The sequence below is a fragment of the Halichoerus grypus genome, chromosome 6, assembly GCF_964656455.1.
Source record: "Halichoerus grypus chromosome 6, mHalGry1.hap1.1, whole genome shotgun sequence".
In the NCBI taxonomy this organism is placed as follows: Eukaryota; Metazoa; Chordata; class Mammalia; order Carnivora; family Phocidae; genus Halichoerus; species Halichoerus grypus.
The window spans coordinates 27,080,646-27,101,136 of NC_135717.1; the positions used below are offsets into that span (position 1 = coordinate 27,080,646).

At 52.7% G+C, this 20,491-nt stretch overlaps 1 protein-coding gene across 1 annotated transcript in view; it reads right to left on the minus strand.

The window, feature by feature from the left end:
• Positions 1-1,113: 1,113 nt before the first annotated feature.
• Positions 1,114-20,491, minus strand: part of XYLT1 (xylosyltransferase 1) — a 299,369-nt gene continuing 279,991 nt past the window's right edge. Inside the window, exons 10-12 of the mRNA XM_078074765.1 lie at positions 16,559-16,754; positions 11,023-11,356; positions 1,114-5,149 (exon numbers count right to left, since the gene is read on the minus strand). Of these exons, the coding sequence (XP_077930891.1) occupies positions 4,827-5,149; positions 11,023-11,356; positions 16,559-16,754 (853 nt within the window). The 3' untranslated portion in view covers positions 1,114-4,826. The remainder of the gene's footprint in view (positions 5,150-11,022; positions 11,357-16,558; positions 16,755-20,491) is intronic.

A 20,491-nucleotide genomic window follows, 5' to 3' on the forward strand; every position in this document is an offset into this window, starting at 1 on the left:
TCTCCTGATTTACCCTTGAAAGAAGTACAGGAAGTCATCAAGCCGGGGGGGCGGGGGGGCGGCGGGAGAGGGAGGACGGGAGAGCAGGTGCTCACACCGGCCTGGGGCAGAAGCCAGCCCGGTGCCTCGGCAGTGCGTGTGGACAGCTGCACCAGCGAGCTGCCGTTGGCGGGAGCACCGGAGCCTTCATTTTACCCAGAGGAACAACAGGAGAATACTTTTTCTTAAAGACGACACGTAGAAGCCGTTTCTATCGCGTCTGCAACCTACAGACGGGCAGCCCCTGGCTGAGGAGGTTGCCCTGAAAGCGTCGGGATGCTCTTTCTTCTCGGATGTTGGTAGAAGTTGGAGGGAGAGGGCAGTCAGCTTTCCAAAAATAATGTTAAGGCCACATTTCAAAAAGGAGAAACCTAAGGCTTTTGGGGGTCGGTGGGGGAAGCGGGGGAGGAGAAGCAAGTGGGAGGGAAATGAGGATGGAGCAGAGATGGTGTGCAGGAAGTGGGGGGGTGCCAGGGGCAGATCCTGCTTTCCTGGGGACTCCAGGGGCAGAGGCAGTTGGGAGTGTTCCCAGCCAGAGGGAGGGGAGGGGAGGGGAGGGCCGCCTTCTCCCTGCGGGCTTGGGGAGGGCAGAACCAAAGACAACGTGAGGGGTAGACAGGTGGCGCATGAAAGCCCTCCTCGGTCTTAAGAGGGGTCTACACAGTATCTTGTTCGTAAGGTAAAACAAACAAAAAAACCCAAACTTCCGAGAGAGACAGACACAGAGAGGGAAACAGAGAGAGGGAGAGAAATTTGCATAGATTGTACATTCAGCTCCAGCACATTTGGGACACCTAATTATTTCCCCCCCTCCCCAGGTAAACTTCTCAGCAGACACAATGAGGTAGCGCCTGTGGTAGACCCATGGGCAGAAAGTAAGGTAACTGAGTTGAAGAGGGTGTCCCGTGAGCCAGCAGAGCTCCCAACAGCGTGCCCAAGACGTGTGCCAAGACGGCTGCTCAAACCTGGGGCTGTTTGACACACCCCTCCCTCCCTGGCCCCTGTCTTTGTCACCTCCGCCTGGGCAGGCTGGAATTCTGGAAAGTGTGGGCCTCCTTAGGTCAGGTCTCCAAATTCTTTTTTTTTTTTTTTTTTTTAAGCACCATCTTGGGACCAGGCCAGCCTCACAAGCCAGTTCTTCTGGGACCCTTCTCCTCCGCGGGACCGTCTCTTCGGGGTGGAATGACCGGTAAGAGGTTCGTGTTCTTGCTTCAGAGCGATCGGCGAAATGAGCTATAATCTTTGCCCCTTCCTGCTGGTGGCTCATTTCCTCCTCCACCAGGGCACTGCCCGACCTCCTCGCAAACCATCTCTCCAGAGAGCAGAGGGGGTTGGCCGTGCACGGGATGAACTATGGAATTTCTCTTTGCCCACACTCAAAACCGAAAAAAACCCATAAAACAAAAACACATGGTTGACACTTAAAAATCAAATTTCCTATGAAAATCTGGATCTCTGGCTTCCTTTACCAAATTGGAAGATTCTGCAGGCTCACTTGCAAAGACGGGCTGCTGTCTTTGGGTGGGCCGTGCGCACAGACCCCAGTCCCCACCACTCCCAATTGTCTTATGCCAACCATGTTAAGCATTTGCGACCCCTACCACAGAGTGTGGCTTTGACCTAACAGGGTTTGGCCAACAGCTGTTCCTAGTATACCTCCCTTGGGTGCTGTTGGGGGGCTTGTGTCCTGAGTCCCCGGTGGACTTTGCTGTGTAAGGGGTCTTGGCTCAAGCCCCACCTTCCACAGCTGCTTCTCTCTACTCTGCACCTTCCTGGCAAAGAGATGGAGGTTCCAACCCATGTCCTCCTTGTACTTGTCAACCAGGGAGCCTGAAGGCAGCATGTCCATCCAACCCAGGCATGTGCCCAGAGGAGGTGCAATGCGCCCCTTTTGGGGGCTAGGGTGGTCTTGTTCGTCCTGAGAGCACTGGCATCTTAAACTAGCAAGGGGGGAATGAAGCCCGAATGACTCCTGATCTGACCAGAAAGGTCTTTTTCCAAAGGGAGGTAAGGGCCCCCTTGTTAAATATGGGGTCTATGCATTGCTCGCGTCCTCGAGGGAGACTGCTTTGCGCCTGGCCTGGGCTGTGGGAGTCGGGAAGACAGGCGGCCGCCTGAGCGTCACTGGACGGGCTGGCTGGGAAATGACACAGGGTCTTGAATGCTTCCTTCTCCCCAGCCTGCCCTCAGGCTCCTGGTCAGGGAGCCGGGGGCCAGGCTTCAGGCTGTAACCTGGGTTCATCTCCTGTGGTTGGGTCCCACAGCCAGAACTCACGGCTGCCTGCCCTAGTGCCCTTTCCCGAATCACTCACTCTCAGGCCGATGAAGTTCAGCTGTTACTGTGTCCCCTGGGAAAACATCACCCTTTCCCAAATCCTCCTGGGCTTTGTTTGGAAATTTTTGTTTTTAATAGCAACGTTATTCCCTGGTCCAAAAACCAGAGATCTTTACAGAAACACGGGGTGTGACTGTCTGGCTTCTGAATTCCTTGCTGTGAGCGGGTGTGGGTGGGGGGAGATGGTGCCCAGAGTAGACCGTCTCTGCTTCTTCTGGGGTGAGGGGGGGGGATATCAGCATTGTCATGGGTGCAGGGAGGGGTCTGCAGGCACACACACCAGACCCAGGCCTGAGCCCTGCACAGGACACGGTGGAAACCACGGGACTCCTAGCAGTCTGGCCAGGAGGGTAAAGAGGAAGGCTCCCTGGGTGGGCTGGGGCAGAAAGAGGTGGTGGCACGGGCTGCTGGGCTCCTAGAGTTTGCAAGTTCATGGAGGGATGATCCGGGTTTTCTCAGCAAGCTCCTCCGAGGTCCCTGGAGCCCCTGGTGACCATGGCTAGCTCTGGGCTCAGTACGACCATTCCTTGTCTTCGTAAACTGGCTTTCTCTCCCTCTCAGGCTTGGAAGGGGGCCCTGCCGTGGGTCCTCTCCCTCCACCCGAGTCATGAGCCTGTCTTGTCCCTGTGCCTGCCGTGGGCAGCAGGGATGGCTCAGGAATTCCAGCCCCACGGGGACCAGAGGACCCGCCGAGGCTCCCTCCTGAGGAAAAAGTAAGGCTCCAGTGTCCCCAGGGGTACCCCGCTTTCAGCCAGCGGATGATGCTGGTGCAAGCATTCTCCTCGTGGTGTCCAACACCCCTGCTTTCCTCTGAGGACATGGAGAATGCGGGGCAGACAGGAGAAAGACAGACACTGGGGGTGGGGAAGGGGGGGGCCTTTCGTGAATAAAGGCAGCTTCAGTTAGTAAGAGACGTAACTGACAAGCTGCAAAAGCAGCACCTACTCATTAGTCATTGACTAAACCATAGAAATAATAAATACCGAAAGTGTCCCTCCTCCAGACCCTTCCTGGCCCCTAGGACATGCGGCCTGGCGGGACTGCGGGGTGAGCGTGGAGCGGTCAGGAGGGACTGCAGTACCTTCATGCCCACGCTGCCCAGAAACACAAGGATGGGCCCTCCAGGGCAGGGCCGTTAGCAACCGGGGGTGGGCCTTGGCCAAGGAAAGCCTGTCCTGGCGGGGGGGCGGGGGGAGGCTAGAATTGGAGAAGGAAGGGGCCTCGGGATGGGCTCTCCAGCGGAGCAGGGCCGGCCCTCCGAGGCACACAGCAAGGACACATTTCAGGTTTATGGCAACTCAAGCAGTTGGAAGAACACTGTTGTTTAGGCTTAAACCGCTCTGATGCTCAAGCTTCTAGCTTTCACACGGCATAGCAGAGGGGCCTGCTGGCACCGCGGAGAAGGAAGGGCATGAATTTAGAAACCAAATCTGAAATGCTTGTTCCTGGATGTGAAAAGCCTGGTCACTTCCCTACAGCACCAGGGGGGTGGGGGTGGGGCAATTCCCAAAGGTCTGGAGTGCCCAACTTCGGAGCGCAAGGGCTCAGGCAGGGGGTGGGTATTGCTGTGCTGTCCAGCTCAGGAGTTGGCTCCAAACCATCTCTGAGTTTCATGGCCATTGTCCCCAGAGTTCTCCCGGCCCCTGAATGGCTGGGAGATTTGATGCTCATACTCCTGAACCTCATCCCATTGAGGCCACCTCAGGGGGCAGTCTGGAGGGAGGCTGGCCTGGACTGCAGACTTTGGGGAACCTCGGCCATGTCCCATCAAAAAGCTCTCCTGCTTATCTCGTTAGTAAGGAGGACAACTCACTGGACAAGGGCTGGCGGAAGGCTCAGCCAGTCCCCTTTCCCCGCTCAGGAGCAGGAAGATGAGCCCAAGGGTGGGGCTGGAGATCAAGCCCACAGTCTGGGCAGTGCTTTTCACACGGGGTTTTGCAGAGCCCTTGGGTTCTGGGGAGGTACCTCAGGAGGTGCCCCGGGCAAAGGGACTGCCCATTGGGCTGAGCGTTGAGGAGAAAACCTCAGACTCCCCAGCTTCAACCAGAGCAGCCTGGATTTCAACCACACCTTGAACTTCTACCTCCACCTGTGCTTAGTAAACAAAATTCTGCCGCTCAAAATAAAAGTTGGAGAATCACTTGACTGGGGGGATTGGGTCACCGAGGGGGAGGACAAGGAACCTGGAGGCTTCGAGGATCAACCAGAAGAGGTAAGACCACGATGGCGCTGGGACCCAGCAATCCTCGCCCCCAGGGGCCAGCGTGCCCAACGCGGGTCGTTGGCAGGAACTACCTTGACCTCCGCACCTTCCTTCTCCATCTTTCTGTAGCCAGGAGAGCCCCCTCGTCACAAAAGGCACCCCCCGGGACTGGGGGGCCAGGGTCCGGGCGCCACCGGCCCTCGAGCTGCTTTCCCTCTGAGATCTGCTGAGGCCCACGCGGGCCCGGTGCTACCTGAGCCGGCCATCGGGTTTGACGGCCCCCAGCTCGGACTTGGGGTCGGGGCTGAAGGAGCTCCAGGCCGTCTGGCTGCAGGGCTGCATGACGGGGCAGGCACTGAGGCCTGTGGTGCAGACGTCCATGGCAGTCCACATGCTACCTACCAGAGAGTCCAGCCAGCGCTCCAGCACCGCGCCCGTGGAGGCTGCGTTCCTCCGCGCCTGCTCCACCTGGGCCGGGCTGATGGGCAGGCTGAGGACGGGGTTCAGGCTCTGGAAGCTCTGCTCCATGTAGGCGCTGCGGGGGGGCCCGTTGTGCAGCTTCAACGCCTCCTCTGAAAGCCACAGGGAACAAGGAGATGGTCAGGAGGGTCACAGAGTGCGTACTGCCCGGGACAGTCTCCTGTGGTTTCTCAGCAGCCCCGTGGCACAGACGAGGACACAGCCTCCAGGGACACTCCCTCCACAGCCACGAGCCCACTTTGTGCAGGGCACGGGCCACACGTCTGTCTACTGAGCACAGGCTTACAGAGTAGCTCAGCAGTCCAGACCATTCGTTCACTCATTCATTCATAAGTTTTCAGCACCTACTTTGTGCAAGGCATTCGTTCAACACATACCTCTGTCTGCAAGGTACTCATTCATTCATTTGCTAAAGATTAAGGGCCAGGCCCCATTCCACCTGGCGCGGAGGGAACCAGATAAGGTTTACAGCCCCGCGGAGGGAGACTGGACAATCCATAGATAAGGTCCTTTCAGCCGGTGATCAGTAACTAACTCGAACGGACTACACTGTACGCTGCGTGCGGAGTCAGAGCAAGGGCTTGGCACGCTGTGGTCCTTGGGCCAAGTCTGGCCCACCAGGTGTGGTAAGTCAAGTCTGACTAAGGCACAGCTGTGTCTCTTTGCAGACCTGCCGTCCGTGGCTGCTCCTGCCACCAGAGCACCACAGAGTCGTTGAGACAAACCGTGTGTGGCCCACAAAGCGGGAAAGGTCTACTGTCCAGCCCTTTAAAGTAAAAGCTTGCTGGCCCAGGAGTTAGAGAGTGACAAGGATGTTTATCTGGATGAGGGGGGCAAGGGAGACCTCTCTGAGGTGCCACCCGAGCTGAGTGCTGGTTAATGGGAACGAGGAAGCCATATGCAGATGGTGGCAAAGAATTCTGGGCAGAGGCAAAACCTCATTAAAGGCCTTTCTGCAAATCACAGAGCTAATGAGAGTCGCAGCCAAAGTTTGAGTCCGGGTCTGTTGACCTCAACCGGCTCTCTCCACAGCCCGGCTTTGCTGAGCAGCACCTCATGCGTGAGCATGCAGACGACAATCAGGGTGCCTGGGTCTGAACCCACAGGGCTCACAGCCCTGGTGTGCGGCTTCCGGCGCACCTGCTCTTTCCTTGACCATCAGAGGAGTACAGTACCTGGTACCTTAGAGCTCCGTGATGATTAAACGTGCTGATATTAAGTGCTTACAATGGCACCTGGCATTAGTACCCAACATAACTTCCACAACTCAAACCCAAATAATCCAGTTAGAAGTGGGCAGAAGACATCCAGATGGCCAACAGACACATGGAAAGACGCTCGATCTCATTCATCAGCAGGGAAATGCAAACCAAAGCCACAAGGAGGTATCACCTCACACCTGTCAGAACAGCTAAAATCGGGGCACCTGGGTGGCTCAGTCGTTAAACGTCTGCCTTCAGCTCAGGTCATGATCCCAGCATCCTGGGATCGAGTCCCACATCGGGCTCCCTGCTCGGCAGGAAGCCTGCTTCTCCCTCCCCCACTCCCCCTGCTTGTGTTCCCTCTCTCTCTGTGTCTCTGTCAAATAAATAAATAAAATCTTTAATTAAAAAAAAAAAAACAGCTAAAATCAAAAAGACAGGAAACAAGTGTTGGCGAAGACATGGAAAAAAAGGAACCCTTGTGCTCTGTTGGTGGGAATGCAAGCTGGGGCAGCCACTCTGGAAAACAGTATGGAGGTGCCTCAGACAGTTCAAAATAGAGCTACTCTAGGATCCAGCAATCGCACTACTGGGTATTTACCCAAAGAATATGAAAGCGCTATCTGCTAAACATATGTGGGCCCCTACGTTTATTGCAACATTTACAATAGCCAAGCTACGGAAGCAGCCCAAGTGTCCATCCATAGATGAATGGATAAAGAAGATGCAGTGTATGCAGTGGAATATATACAGTGGAGCAGTACTCAGTACCAACAAGAAGGAGATCTTGCCATTTACATCAACATGGACAGAGCTAGAGGGTCTAATGCTAAGTGACAAGACCATAGGATTTCACTCATGTGAAATTTAAGAAACAAAAACAAAGGAAAACAGAGACACAGGAAAAACCAGACTCTTAGATACAGTGAACTGCTGGTTGCCAGACGGGAGGTGGGCGGCAGGAGGAGTGCAAGAGGTGATGGGGGTTCAGAGTGCACTTGTCGTGATGCGCACGGGGGGATGTAAAGAATTGTCGAATCACTATATTGTACACGGGAAACTACATAATACTGCATGTGAATTATACTATATGCACACGTAGATGGCAACTTGGCAAAGACTAAGTGCTTGGAGAAGTTTAGCCAGAATTATTAGGGTTGGTGTTATTAGTACACAACCGTTGTACACACACAAAGCCACAGGGCTGGTGTTATGCCCACTTTGCAGATGGGGAAATGCGTGGCCATCGTGCGAGACAGATCTGCGGTTAGGTCCTGGACTGGCTGAGTCCAATGCCCGTTCTTGTCCTCACGATTCTCTACTTGCGGGCTCATCCACCAACTGGAAGCTAAAAAAGCTTTTTTCCCCCCTTAATTTTATTTTCATCTGGAAGCCAGTCTTTCCAAGACGTGGTTTCCCCATCTGTAAACTGGATACTCGTCCTTGCCCCAGTGAGACCCCCAGGGCTGGCAAGGGGCTCAGGAAGTTCATGTGCTCTATGAACAGTAAAGGGACACATCAAGAGGGGGCTGTGACTACTTCCTGGGGCTTACAGATGGGGAAGCAGAAAGTGCACACATTTGGGCTGACGGAGAGAAGCCAGACGTTTCTATTTTGGAGAAGTTCCCTCTTACTGCCTATTTCATTGCCAAACACAAAAATAGATTTAAAAAACTTACTGGCCACTGATTTATGTGAGTTGTGTTTTAGCCAGTCAGCTCTGGCTCGGGTGGAGATAGCTAGGTCTCCAAGACACGTCCTTATGGGACAGTGTGGCATTCAGAAAACAGTTCCCGTTCACCTGATGGTGGCTGTCCCCCTCAGTGGCAACCAGGACAGCTCGGATAATCTGCATGCTGTTTTCGAATATGTGCGGTCCTGAGTGGGGTTCAAGAAGGAGGCAGAAAGACCATACACCTGCCCTTCTTAAAGTAACCAGTGGAATTAACATGCCTTATAAATCTGGCCCTAGCGCACCTCTTCCTGGTGCTGGCAGGCAGGGTGGGCAGCTCCTGGACCATCTGTCCGAGAACAGAGCCTGTTCTTTCTCGAGCAGATCCTGCCTTGTCCACCAGAGCCTCTCAGTCCCTCCACATCTGCAGAGCTGGCAGTGAGGAGCTACCCGAACCCACAAAAGGCTGGACATGCAAAGTGAAAAGAGCAGCTAACAAGCATCTGAACGCGGGGAACCAAATATTGTGGCTGATGCAGAAAACCCTTATGAAAAATGAGGTTAATGCGGGAAATGCTATTACAGCACCAGCCCGTGATGCGTGCCTCTATAATTAAATTTTCCTCAATTCCACCTCATCAGATTTCTTGAGATTACCAGGGACGCATCAATAGCAAATTACTCTTGATGAATCATTTTACAAATTGCATTGCTCCCACCACCTTCGTGTTCCCTGTCACTGGAACATTGTTAACAGACACACTTACTGATGGGTGGGGTGGGGGGTGCCGACCCCTGGCTCATCCTGGGCAGGGGAAGGAAGAGCCGTGCCATCTTCAGAAACTCCAAGGAGAAAAAAAAAAGCTGGAAAAATCAGGACCCAAGTGAATGGTCCCAGGGTTTTTTTCTCCCCCTGGAGTGGAGGACTGCTCCTTTGTTCTGTCTGACAGGTGTATCTGGAGCAAAGAGGAGAATGCTGTTTCTATCATCCTCCTCTGCGTCTGGCTTTAGGAACTCTCAGGGACGCTAAGGATGGGAAACTCATCAGGAGGGCACTTGCTCGTGCCCAGCTAGTTTTGGAGGGGCTGTCTTTTGCCTGTTTCGCAGGGGAGAGGGGGGAGCAGACTTCCATCTCGAGAAAACATGAGGTCTGTATCTTTCTGCTTGCTTAGCACAGAAACTTAGCAGAAGTCAACAGAGTTTATGTCACCCCCCCCGTTCGGATCCCAGGCACCCCCTCCCCATGTCTTTGTCCCCTTCTCCTTAGGTCACTGGCTAAATGGCACCCAGCCCAGAACCCTTTTTACCCTAATAGAGGTTGTAATGCGTTTTTGGCTTCTGGGTTTCTGATCTGTTGGATGTAGACAAACAATATCAAATATCAAGAGACCCAGAAATCCTGTTTCTAGGAATCTATTTTATGGATGTATCTGTATGGACACAGACAATTTTAGATTCAAGAATCTTTGCAGTGTTATCTGTACCACCACCACCAGAAGAAGCTATGTGTCTACTCACGGGGGAGACAGATGGATTCTGGGTCCTTAATCCAATGGAATATGAGGCAGCAGGTAGCTTTAGATACACAGACTCAGAAAGTCCAAAGAGCAAGTTTCATGACAAAATTATCACTCCATTTTCCAAAAGCCAGCAATGTGTGACTTGTTTTGTATGTTCATGTTTATGCTTTAGAAACCTCCAGAAACCTCTAGAAGGATGAATACCCAAGTGTTGGCAGTGGTTCCTGCGGGAGGTAGGACTGAGCAGGGAGGAAGACCTTTCCAGTGATCAGAGGACGACGAGGACACAGAAAAATGTAAGTAAATTCTTCGGATGAGAAAAGAAAAAGGCGGCGGGTGCATTAGGAATCCAACATGCCTCTCCATGCCCAGCAGGAACCACCGTCCTGATTTCGTGTCAACGACTCATTTCCTCACGGCTTTCTACAGACACGAGAGTCCTGAAATCATGTACTGGTGGCTGGGCCTGCTTTTGAACTTTAAATATATGCACCCTTGTTATGACTTCTGCGATAATCCCCCTCAACGTTACGGTGTAGAGACTCATCCGAATCCGTGCACGGAGCGGAGTGGTGCTGGTGTTCCCGGCCACGCAGAGCTCCGCTGTCTGGGCAGACCCCATGGTGTCTATCCACCTGAATGTGGGCGTCTGGGCTGCTCCTGGTTTGGTGCCATTAGGAACAATTCTGCTCTAGGTCTGCACAGGTCTGTAGGGCACCCACCGAGACCTGGGATTTCTGTGCAGCACGGGTGTGTGTGGTGTGTGCATGGTGGTGCGAAGTGGGATCTCTTTGCTTTTCATTTGCATTTCTCTCATTATTCATGAGGCTGAGCATCCTTTTACATGTGTGTGGGCCATTTATGCGCTTTTTTTCTTTCTCTTTTGTAACAGGAGTTGGCAATCCTTTTTTTTATAAAGGGCCAGATAGTATTTTTGGATCTATGGGCCATGCAATCTGCATCACAATTACTCAGGGCTGCCACTAGTCCCGAGGAAACCAAAAGCAATATGTCAATGAATGGGTGTGGCTGTGTCCCAATAAAACTTTATTTACAAAAACAGGGAGTGGGCCAGATTTGGCCTGTGGCTTGCAGTTGGCTCTGATTTATGGGATTTCTTTACATATTTTGAAGGGACTTTTTTTATGTGTAGCAAATATTTTTTTTACCAGCTGTAGTGTCTTTTCTCCTAGTGTAGCATGTTTTTGATGAACAGAATTTCCTAATTATTGTTTTTAAAAAAGTGAGTGAGATTTGCTGAAACTCAGTATCTGCCTGGGTTTATTTCCCATCTTGTCTTAAATATGATCAGGGCTTTCTGGAAGTCTAGTGGGAGAGCAGGTAAGAATTAGATCCCTAATACCAGACAGATGACATCACCTCAGCGTACAAGTAGAAAATTAGAAGGTTCTCTATGCAAACAAGCAGGAGAAAATACAGAGCAGAGAGCACTGTTCTCCGAGGCAGCCTACGTGCCCCACCCCCACGTGAGTGGCACTGCCCACTGAGGAGGAGGACCCAGAGACCCCCAGGATGGAATATTTCCCCGCAGAGACGCTGGGAGTACTCACCTGGTTTGATGGGCTGCCTGTTTGAGAAGGTCAGCGGTGCAACAAGGAATTTGGTCTCTGCAACTGGCACCCAGTGGTGAAGAATTTTCACTGTCCAGATCCCGGGCCTCAGGGGCAAGTTCAAAGGGGGCTTGTAGTGGGTGAACTCGGCAGTGGATTCAATCAGGATGTCGTAGGTGGCTGCGATGATGTTGACGGGATCCACCCAGATGACAGTCACGGTGACGTTGGGGCCCTTCCCCCATTTCTGCATGCCTACCGGCTCATCCATGGGCCCCAGGAGACCCCCAAAGTTACGGAAGAGCCGCTCCTTGGCATCCCACTCAGTGCCGACCTGAAACGAGAGCGAGTCCTCAAATCACTGAGCCTGAACTAGGGCACAGGGTCCCAGAGAGGCCTAAGATCCTGCTCATAGGCATGCATATACCCATTTTACAGTTGAGGAAACTGAGGATCTCAGTAGGTCACCTGCACAAGACTGCACAAGTAGCAGTAAGCAGAAGATTTGGGATATGGACCCGGTCTGGGGGATTACAAGGCCTGTGGTCCGTTCATTAAATCCTCGGGCCTCCTGCGCCTGACGCAGGGTTCGTGCTTTGGAAAGAAAACATACCACGTGCACTGAATGAATGAATGTCTGCTGGCAGGCCATCCCCAGGAAACATACACCTCCCCCCCCCACACACGGCAGGTACAGCTGGTTTCCACTTCAGTGCTCAGTCTTCTAGATCGGGCACCTCCATTTCGTGTGACGTTCTGAACAAGGAGGGTCCCTCAGCCCCTCCTATCAGGGCAGGAGTCCACATGGCTTTTCTAGGAAGCCCCAGCTGTGGCCTCCCCACAGCGCTCAGAGCTGGACCTCGGGGGTGGGGGGTGACTGTATGATCCATCCATCCTGCCAGCCAGCCGGAGGTGTGTGTCTCTGGCCGGGAGTCCGCTCTTGGCTTCCCTCCTGCTTCTGTTGCCTGCAACGTACGGTCCAGCCAGGAGCCAGGAAGACCTTGTGAATCGTCCCCTTGCTGCTCAAATGCGCCCGTGGCTGGTGTCACTGTGCTTTCCAGGTGCCTAGCACTGGGCCTGCCACACAGCACGTGCTCAGTATCTGTGGAATCAGCGAGTGAATGACTCTTCGGCTCGCCCAGGAGGCTTCATCTGGAGTTTCTGAAGACCCAGCATGTGGGCACGCTGGTAGCAGATGACGAGCACACTCGAAGGCTCGCCGGTTCCCGTGTTCTTTCCACGGCCAGCTTCTCCAATGAGTGTGCACATGTCGGGGTGAGGGACACCGGCTCTGAGGTGCCAGTGGGAGCCGGTTGACTTTCTTGTTCTTGCCACGAGGTCCTGTGTCCGTTCTTTCTCCGAGACACAGAGCTCCGTTGCTCGTATTTACCCAGCGCTGAGCGCTTCGATGCACTGGCCTGCGTGACTCTCTCAGCTCCGTGAAGGGGAGACCCCGTCATTATCCTCCCATCACAGACGAGAATGCCGAGGCTCAGAGCACTTAGGTCCCTTGCTGGGGCCGGTGAGAGGCAGAGCCGGCACAGGGCCCCCAGAGGCTGTGTTCTTACCGAGTCTTCTGTGTCAGCCTCTCGTTCACTCCCTCACACGTTCATCCAACACCGACGTGCCGGATGCCTGATGCCCACAGGGGATGCACACCCCCTCCCCCCCACCGCGTGCTCCCAGGCTCCGTCTTTAGACAACAGCCTCCAGACTGGGACCAAGGAGCTGTCCTGGCGGAGCCGAGGCACTGACTGCGGTAACATTCCTGCAGGGATGGCTGGCCCTCCCAGATGGGCGACGTTTGGGCAGTTCTACCGCCCCTGGCCCAGCTCCTCCCGAGGCCCCTGGTGCCAGCACAGTGGCTGCATCAGGGCAGGAAGGAAACCCGTAGCAGTTAGTGAAGAAATGAACGAGGGAGTGAGCAAGATTCCAGCTAGCCTCTGCGTCTTGAGATGTCTCTGAAGAAACCCAATCCTGTCCCTTCCCTACGTACAACCCTCTTCAGCACCTCAGGATTCTCAAGTCCGGTCTCTCACCCCATCCTGTGAGGTCTGGTCCCTTTTTGTCCTGCTTCATCTCAACCCCTCGCCCTCCCCTCCACTCACCCCTGCTCTGGGCCACCTGGATTACTCTTGGTGCCTCCATGAGGAGGGCGCTCTCTCGTCTCTGACCTTCCGTTCGTTCCTGGCCTTCTGGCTCGAACAGTCTGCCTTCGTTTCCCCTCCCTCCTGACCAGCTTCTACTCCTCAGGCAGACCTCAGCCGAGGTGTCTCCTCTACTCAGAAGCCTTCCCTGTTAGAGGCACCACCCATCTCGGGGTTTTTTGGCACAGTATTATAACTTTTAATTTATGCGTCTCTTCCCTTAGCTCAGGAGGGTCAACTCCACGAGGAGAGGGACTGTATCTGGTTTGCTCACCAGTGTATCTCTAGAGCCTAAAGCAGTGCTGATCACGTGGTGGGTGCTCAGTCTCTCTCTTTCCTTCCTTCCATCCATGCATCCAACCTCTAACCACATCATGAATGATGAGGGGCTGAGCACACGGACATCCCTATGCGCCAGGCCCTCCACACACTGGCTTTCCCACAGATACTAACAAGTGGATGAATGGTCACAGAAGGAATGGGGTCCTTCTTAAAGAAGGGCTTTGTGACCAGTTAGGGGAGGCCACTCCAGAACAGTATCCTTGGATTCCCCAAAGAAATGGGGGTGAGCAATCCTCTGAAGTCTGAGCTCTAAAACCAAGACAACCCAAGTGGAAGATCTGTGGAGCAGCTATCAACACAGAAGCTGGCTCTCATTTCCAATCCTAGGAGAGTGAGCGGAAGGCTAGATGCCACCCCCCAGTGCACGCGGGGCTGGGGCTGCCTGAGATGGGGCCCTGCTGCTATCACACCCTCTGGGGCTTCGAGATCTTCTCATGGACTCACTGTGCAAGTCCACGGCCACTTACTACACAGTGATCTCTACTCAAACTGAAGTCCTTGTTCAAGTTCACCACGTCACTCCCCAACTTCAAACCCACTAAAAGTCTCTCACTTGCATTTAAAATACAATCTGAGCTTTTTTCCGGGGCCTTCAAGCCCCCTCACGATCTGCCTCATCCACTTTGAGACCTCCCTTCTGCTGCCCTCCCTCTCACTCACTGTGCTCTGGCCACACTGGCCTTGCTGCTCCTTGAGTGTGCCCAGCTCCTTCCTGGAGCCTCAGGGCCTTTGCACATGCTCTTCTGCTTGGACTGCTCCAGACCTCCCCGTCACTGGCTCTTTTATAGCTTTCAGCTCTACTGTAGTTACCTCCTTAGAAAAGCTTCCCAAATGAACATCCCATTGAAAGTCGTCCCCATCGGCCTCTTCAGCCCTTGGCAATGACATCAATGAAGTTTTATGTTCTTTATAATACTTGCCATTAGCTGAAATGTTTTCGTTTATTTATTTGCTCACTCACAGGCTGACTGCCCCACCTGACTACAGTTCCATGGCAACAAGAGCCTGGACTGTCTAGTTCACCATGGCGTCTCCTGCACTAGGGTATCGTAGCCACTTGGTGACTATCTGCTGAAGGAACGAGCATCTTTTCTGCAGGCCACTAGCATGGGGCTCCCGTGGGAGGGAGAAGTCATTTCTGACTGCTCAGCGACACTGGCTGTCTGCTGAGAGCCAGGCCCTGAGCGGGGAGCCCTGGGGCTGTGCCACCACGAGGGGCATCCCCTGCGGTTCTTCCTTTCCCTCCTGTCCTGGTTTGCCTTAAAAACTATTAGGACTTCAGAAAAAAGTGCAGACTATAAACTTCGGGGTTCCCTGCATCACACGCTGTTACTCTGCCAGAGATCTGGGTGGTTCTCACATCAAAGTTACCAGCCCTGCAGTAGGAACCCTCACAAATCACTAGGCACAGAGTGGCCACCCTCATCTGTCACTGCCAGAAGTGCCCCGTGACCCAACGGCTGGCTCATCAACAGGGACAGCCCAGCCACCAGGCATCCATCTCGTTAATGGGACATTAATGTCTTCAATTGGCCGCCTGGGCCCCCAGCGCAGAATCCAACTGGGGCAGTGTTTTAACTGCCCCCTGACGCTAGTAATTTATGGAAGCGGCTCCCATGGCAGCTTGGATCCAGCCAATCCATTTGGATCCTTAATTGAAAATGGTGGCTTCACAAGAAACCCCAGTCCGTAGGGCACAGCTGGGCCAGGTGGGGCCATGGGCAGCTGGGAAGGGACTGGCATGGACCGTATAAGCAGGTGGGATACTCCCCCTCACACCCCCCAACTCCCAGCCCTTTAAGAATACTTCGAGAATACTCTGTATTCTAAAACCAGACTCTTCATCCCTAACCCAGCAGCCACACTCATGGGGAATGCTGAACTCCGGGGATTAATCACCTCCTTTAGCTACTTGCAGAAATGGGGAAGGCAGAAATCGGGTGCTGGAGGTTGGTGTGGGCCAGCCCTCACTGAGCTGGATCGTGCTTCCCTTCTGCAACGTCTCCCCTGCCCCCAAGTGCGTGCACTCCATTCAGAAATCATATTCGGCATCTCCAGATGCCATGTGCAGGGAACACGGCGGTGAGCAAGAGGGACATGGTCCCAGCTTTCTCGGGCACAGTTGACAAGTGATTAGAGAAATCAACAAGATGATTTTGAATGGTAAATGCTACAAAAACAATAAAATAGGTACGTGTCAAGTGGAGAATGGAGCTCTTGTGCACATGGGTGGGCAGGGAGGGCTTCTCAGAGGGTACACCATTTAGATTTAGATCAGAATAGCCGAAAAAAAAAAAAAAAGCTAGTCCTGTGGAAATGTGAGGCAAAGTATTTTAGGCAGCAGGAACGGCACCTGCCAAAAGGCCAGACCAGGTCTGCAGGTAGGGCTAATGTGACAAGGGTGGTGCTGGGCAAAAAAATAAAATTGCATCCTACGGATCCATGCACCCGTCCGTCTGTCTAACCACTGGCCCACCTGCCCGCCCACCTATCCATCCATCCACTCATTTCATCCAATGACTGATCTGAATAAACCCCGGCACTAGGAACTGGGGAGACAGAAGCAACATGAAGCATGAGATTTGTGGCCACAGAGACCCGGGCTTAATTTGAGCTCTTCCACTTCCTAGCTATGATCCAGAAAAATCCCTGGCCTTCCATAGGCCTCAGCTCTCTGACCTGTAAAAGGGGACTAATGCCATTGCTTCATTAGGAAACTGGTCTGTCACGGTCTATGACCAGTAGAGGTCAGGAATCACTGGCTGGGATGAAAATTGAAGAGGAATACAGAGTCTACTGTAAAAAACAGATCACGGCTCCAGGTCGGTTCGGCCCGCTGATCCCGGCCGCCCTCCGTCTCTCTCCCCCCAGCCCTGTTTAAGATCCCGGTTCCCGTGTTCGGGGCTGGAGGAGCCTCTCTAGGCACAGGGGTGCTATCTTTGGGGCTCCCCAAGTCCCCTTCCCCCCATTTCCGTCGCCAAACATCAGACTGGCCAACAGAACCCAGCAGAACACCTGGAAAAGACCATGAAAGCGCGGCCTCCCACCTCGGAAAACTGGAGCCTCCCGAAGTCACTGGGCGGGCTTGCGATCTTGAAGACCTTCTTTGGCATCACCCACGTCTCCAGGGTCTCCAGTTTGCTCACGGCCAGATTGGTGGCGTGATGCTTGATCAGAAAGCCCTGGAAGCGGTCCGCAAGGAAGTAGAGGTGGACAGATGCTGGGTGGCCCATCGGGTAGTACCTGGAACACACACACAGTCTCACGTGAGCTCAGGGGGCAGGGCCCGAGGCGCGCAGGCGCACAACACAGTGCGCCGCCCCGTCCCCGCAGCATGCCCTGTTTTATCCAGCGCTGACCACAGGCCCTTTGCACCATCCCTGAAAGCTGCTCCCTGTGCATCTCGGATCCCAGTCACCCCCAATGACTTCCTGGCTGATTATCAATGTAAAACCGCTGACTGTACAAAAGCACAATAAGGAAAATAAAAATTATTACTTCTGATGCTGCTTCCCATAGAGGATGTCAGCTCACAGATATTTATTGATCCTCCAGTGCCAGGTACTAGGAAGGGCCAACGGTGGGCCAATGATGCCATAGTGATGGATTTCCTCTCAGCCTGATTTTCTATGCATATATTTGCATAACTCTTACATGCCTGGGATCATAATATACATCCTGGTTATATCCTGCTTTTTGCTTCATAGTATTTCCCGAGCATTATCACATGCCTTTGAAATGTCTCTGAAAACATGATTTTTGTGTGTCGGCACACACACTACTCCACAGTGTGCAATGCCATATTTCATAGAGCAAGTTCATCATTGGATGCTTAACTTTTTTTTTTTTTTGGCCATTCTGAACAATGCTGCCTTAAACGTCTCTGAACAAAACTATTTTGGGGGACATCTCTCCTCCTATCTCATCTCCAACAGGCTCTAAGGTCTGCTGTCCACCTTTATCAGAAAGGTTGTACTGATTTATGCTCCCACTGTCCTCACCCACAGCACTGGATCTTATCCTTAAAATTTATTGCCCATTTGAGATACATACATACACACACACACGCACACACAAATAGGTAGCTCGTGAAGATACATGCCTTTGATACTCCAAGTCTCGCTGGCTGAAAGGGGCAGGGAAGCTAAGCAGAGATCACCCCGAGGAGGCGGGGAGCCAAGAGGGGAAGGTTGTGGACAGCCCCGCGCTTTGTCCTTCCTACGTGTGAATAAAAGCTGCCGGCTTTGGCAGGGTGTAAATGGCACAGCACTCAGCGGGCGCTGGTGGCCCCTTGGGGACAGCGTCCCACAAATCCCTGTCCCCCTTGGCCTCCCTTCTCTCTGGTTCCAGTCAGGAGCGAGCGTCTTTGTGTCCAATGATGATGGTGAGGGGAGCCGCCTGCCCGGGTGTACGCAGCTCCCGGCATCACTGCCTAGTTATCCGGATACCTCCCGGGCTCAGAAGAAAAAGCCTGCGCTTGTCTTGGGACTGCTCGCTGGGAATGTGTGGCTCACGCAAACCTGCCTCGGGGCTGGACGCTGGGAGCCGACAACCCTCCCCTCCCATCCCCGGACTGTGCTGCAGAACTTTCTACCATCTGTGCCGTCCCATCCAGGAGCGACCAGCCCCTGCTGACTCCTCGTGGCTCCTGAGCACTTGAGATGAGGCTAGTGTGACTGAGCAACTGAAATTTTAGTTAATTTAAGCCTGAAGTGCCAGCTTGTGGCTGGTGGTGACGGTGGACAGCGCAGGTAAGAGTTCTGGAAGGGTCTTGCGGTGGCCTGCATTCATGTCCCCGGGTCTTCCCCTCTCCCGTCCCCACGCTGTTTTCCACCTCACTCTACGTGTCTCCGTGCGCCACTGAGGCAGTCTCGCTCTCCCTCTCGAATCTGCAGAATGTGGCGGAAGGGGAGTCACACGGGTTCTGAGCCACGGCCTCCAGAAGCCTTGCCCATTTCTATTTGCCTTTCTGGCTCTTTTGTGACTACTGAGAGAGCATGCGTGAGTTAGCCCGCTGGAGGACAAGCCACCCCAGTTGTCCCAGCCGAAGCCATCCTAGATGCGGTGACGATTCTCAGCCAAGAATGCAGAGGACCCCCCGCCCCTGACCTGCAGCTGGCTGCAGACACAGGGGAAGCCAGTGGAGACCGGACGCTGCCCAGCTGACCCACCAACTGGGGCGCTGTGTGGACACTTATCCAAAACTCTGATTCGAGGCTTGTTACACAGCATCGTTGCGATAGATACCCTGTCGCTGTTTGTTCTGTAAGGTGGGTGGGTTCAGTGCAGGTGGACGAAAAGCAGGAGAGCTTATCATGGGAGTCAAAACAAGAAAGCAGTTCCGGAAGGGAGTGGTCAGTTGTACTGGGTGCTGTTAAGGGGTCAAGTAAATGAGCCAAGGTCAAGCATTCTAGAAACCCAGGAGTTAAGGCTTTGATGGCTTGCTTTCCCTCACCTTCTGTCAAGAAATCCTGTTGTCACCACCTGCATCCATCCTTTCTTCTCCTTATGCACTGCCAGAATCCTGGTCCAAGCCACCATTGTGCCTCACCTGGACCTTTGCAGGAGCTTCCTTACTTGTCCCTATTTCTTTGTCTACTGTCACCTATTCCTAGTAGCCATACCCACTGTCCACTGCTTAAATACCACAAGTGGTTTGCTTAATGCTTGTGATAAAATCTAAACATTCAACCTGGTCTACAAAGTCCTGCCTCTTTCTCTAGCCTTGTTTTGTTTCCCTTTGCCTCAAACTCCCACCTTCTAGCCACATGGCTTTTATTTTGGATTCCTGAACATGCTAAAAGCTCATTTAGCTTTTGCACAGGATATTCTCTTTGCTGGGGATGCTCTTCTCCTTTGCACAGGGCCTTTGCACAGGATATTCTCTTTGCTGGGAATGCTCTTCTCCTTTTCCATTGCGTGTCTGGCTCTGTATTGCCATTCTGCATAAATGTTACCATCCCACAGAGTTCTTCCTTGACCACTGAATCTTACATCACCAACTCATTGCTACCACATGGCTTTACCTTCATCCTCAGCAAAGCCTTTACTCTTATTGATCTTTTGTTTCTCTTTACATGTGCTTAGGTACTGTCTTGACACTAGAATGGTAAAGCCTTGAACTCAGAGGTCTGGTCTGTCTGGGTCATGGCTGAGCGCCCAGTGACACGTGGCAGATGCTCAATCAATACATGTTGATTGGGTGAAAATTCTAGAAAGATTTTTTCTTGAACCTTTTGCTTCTAAAGTGCATGTAGGGCACAGGTCACCCAGGACTGAATACAAAGTCTTTTGATACCTCCTCTTGACTGGATACGGTACTTAAGCCATTAAAATGAAGACGAGAGGTAGTTTTAATTAGCTGTGATACGATATAACCTAAAGGCCGCCACAGATGCATCCACTTGGCCCAAAGGTGTCTTTCTTACTTAAATAATGTGGGCACTGAAAAAATCAGATTCACAGAAAAATCTGGATTTCTAATTTCTCTTGAAAAATCAGGAGATGTGTTGGCAACTTCAAGTCTATTAATTCCCTTAGGGCAAGAATGTGCTGGAGCTCAGAACGAGGGCCCATGGGGGCTCCAGATTGGTACGGTCAGCCCACCCTACAGGGCTGCCACCCGCCTGTTTCCGGACAGCATTTGAGTTTGAGTACCTGTATTAAAATACTGACAGCCTTATCTCTGGATGGTGGCTCGAAAGCAAACTTGATTTTTTTTTTTTTGTTCTCTCAGTCTGCCATTTCAATAATTTCCGCACTGAACATGTGTTATTTTATAATGAGGAAAAAAATCAATAGACATCATTTCTATGAAAAGTTATACTATAGACTGGAAAGACAATTTGCATGAAATGCCCAGAGGAAATGAGGCTCCTGAAATAAAGTTTTCACTTGCTATTTCCCCAGACACCCCAGGGGCAGGAATTCACTCTCTTTTGCCTTTTGGGATAAGGGTCCTTTATCCTGATTTATTTGCA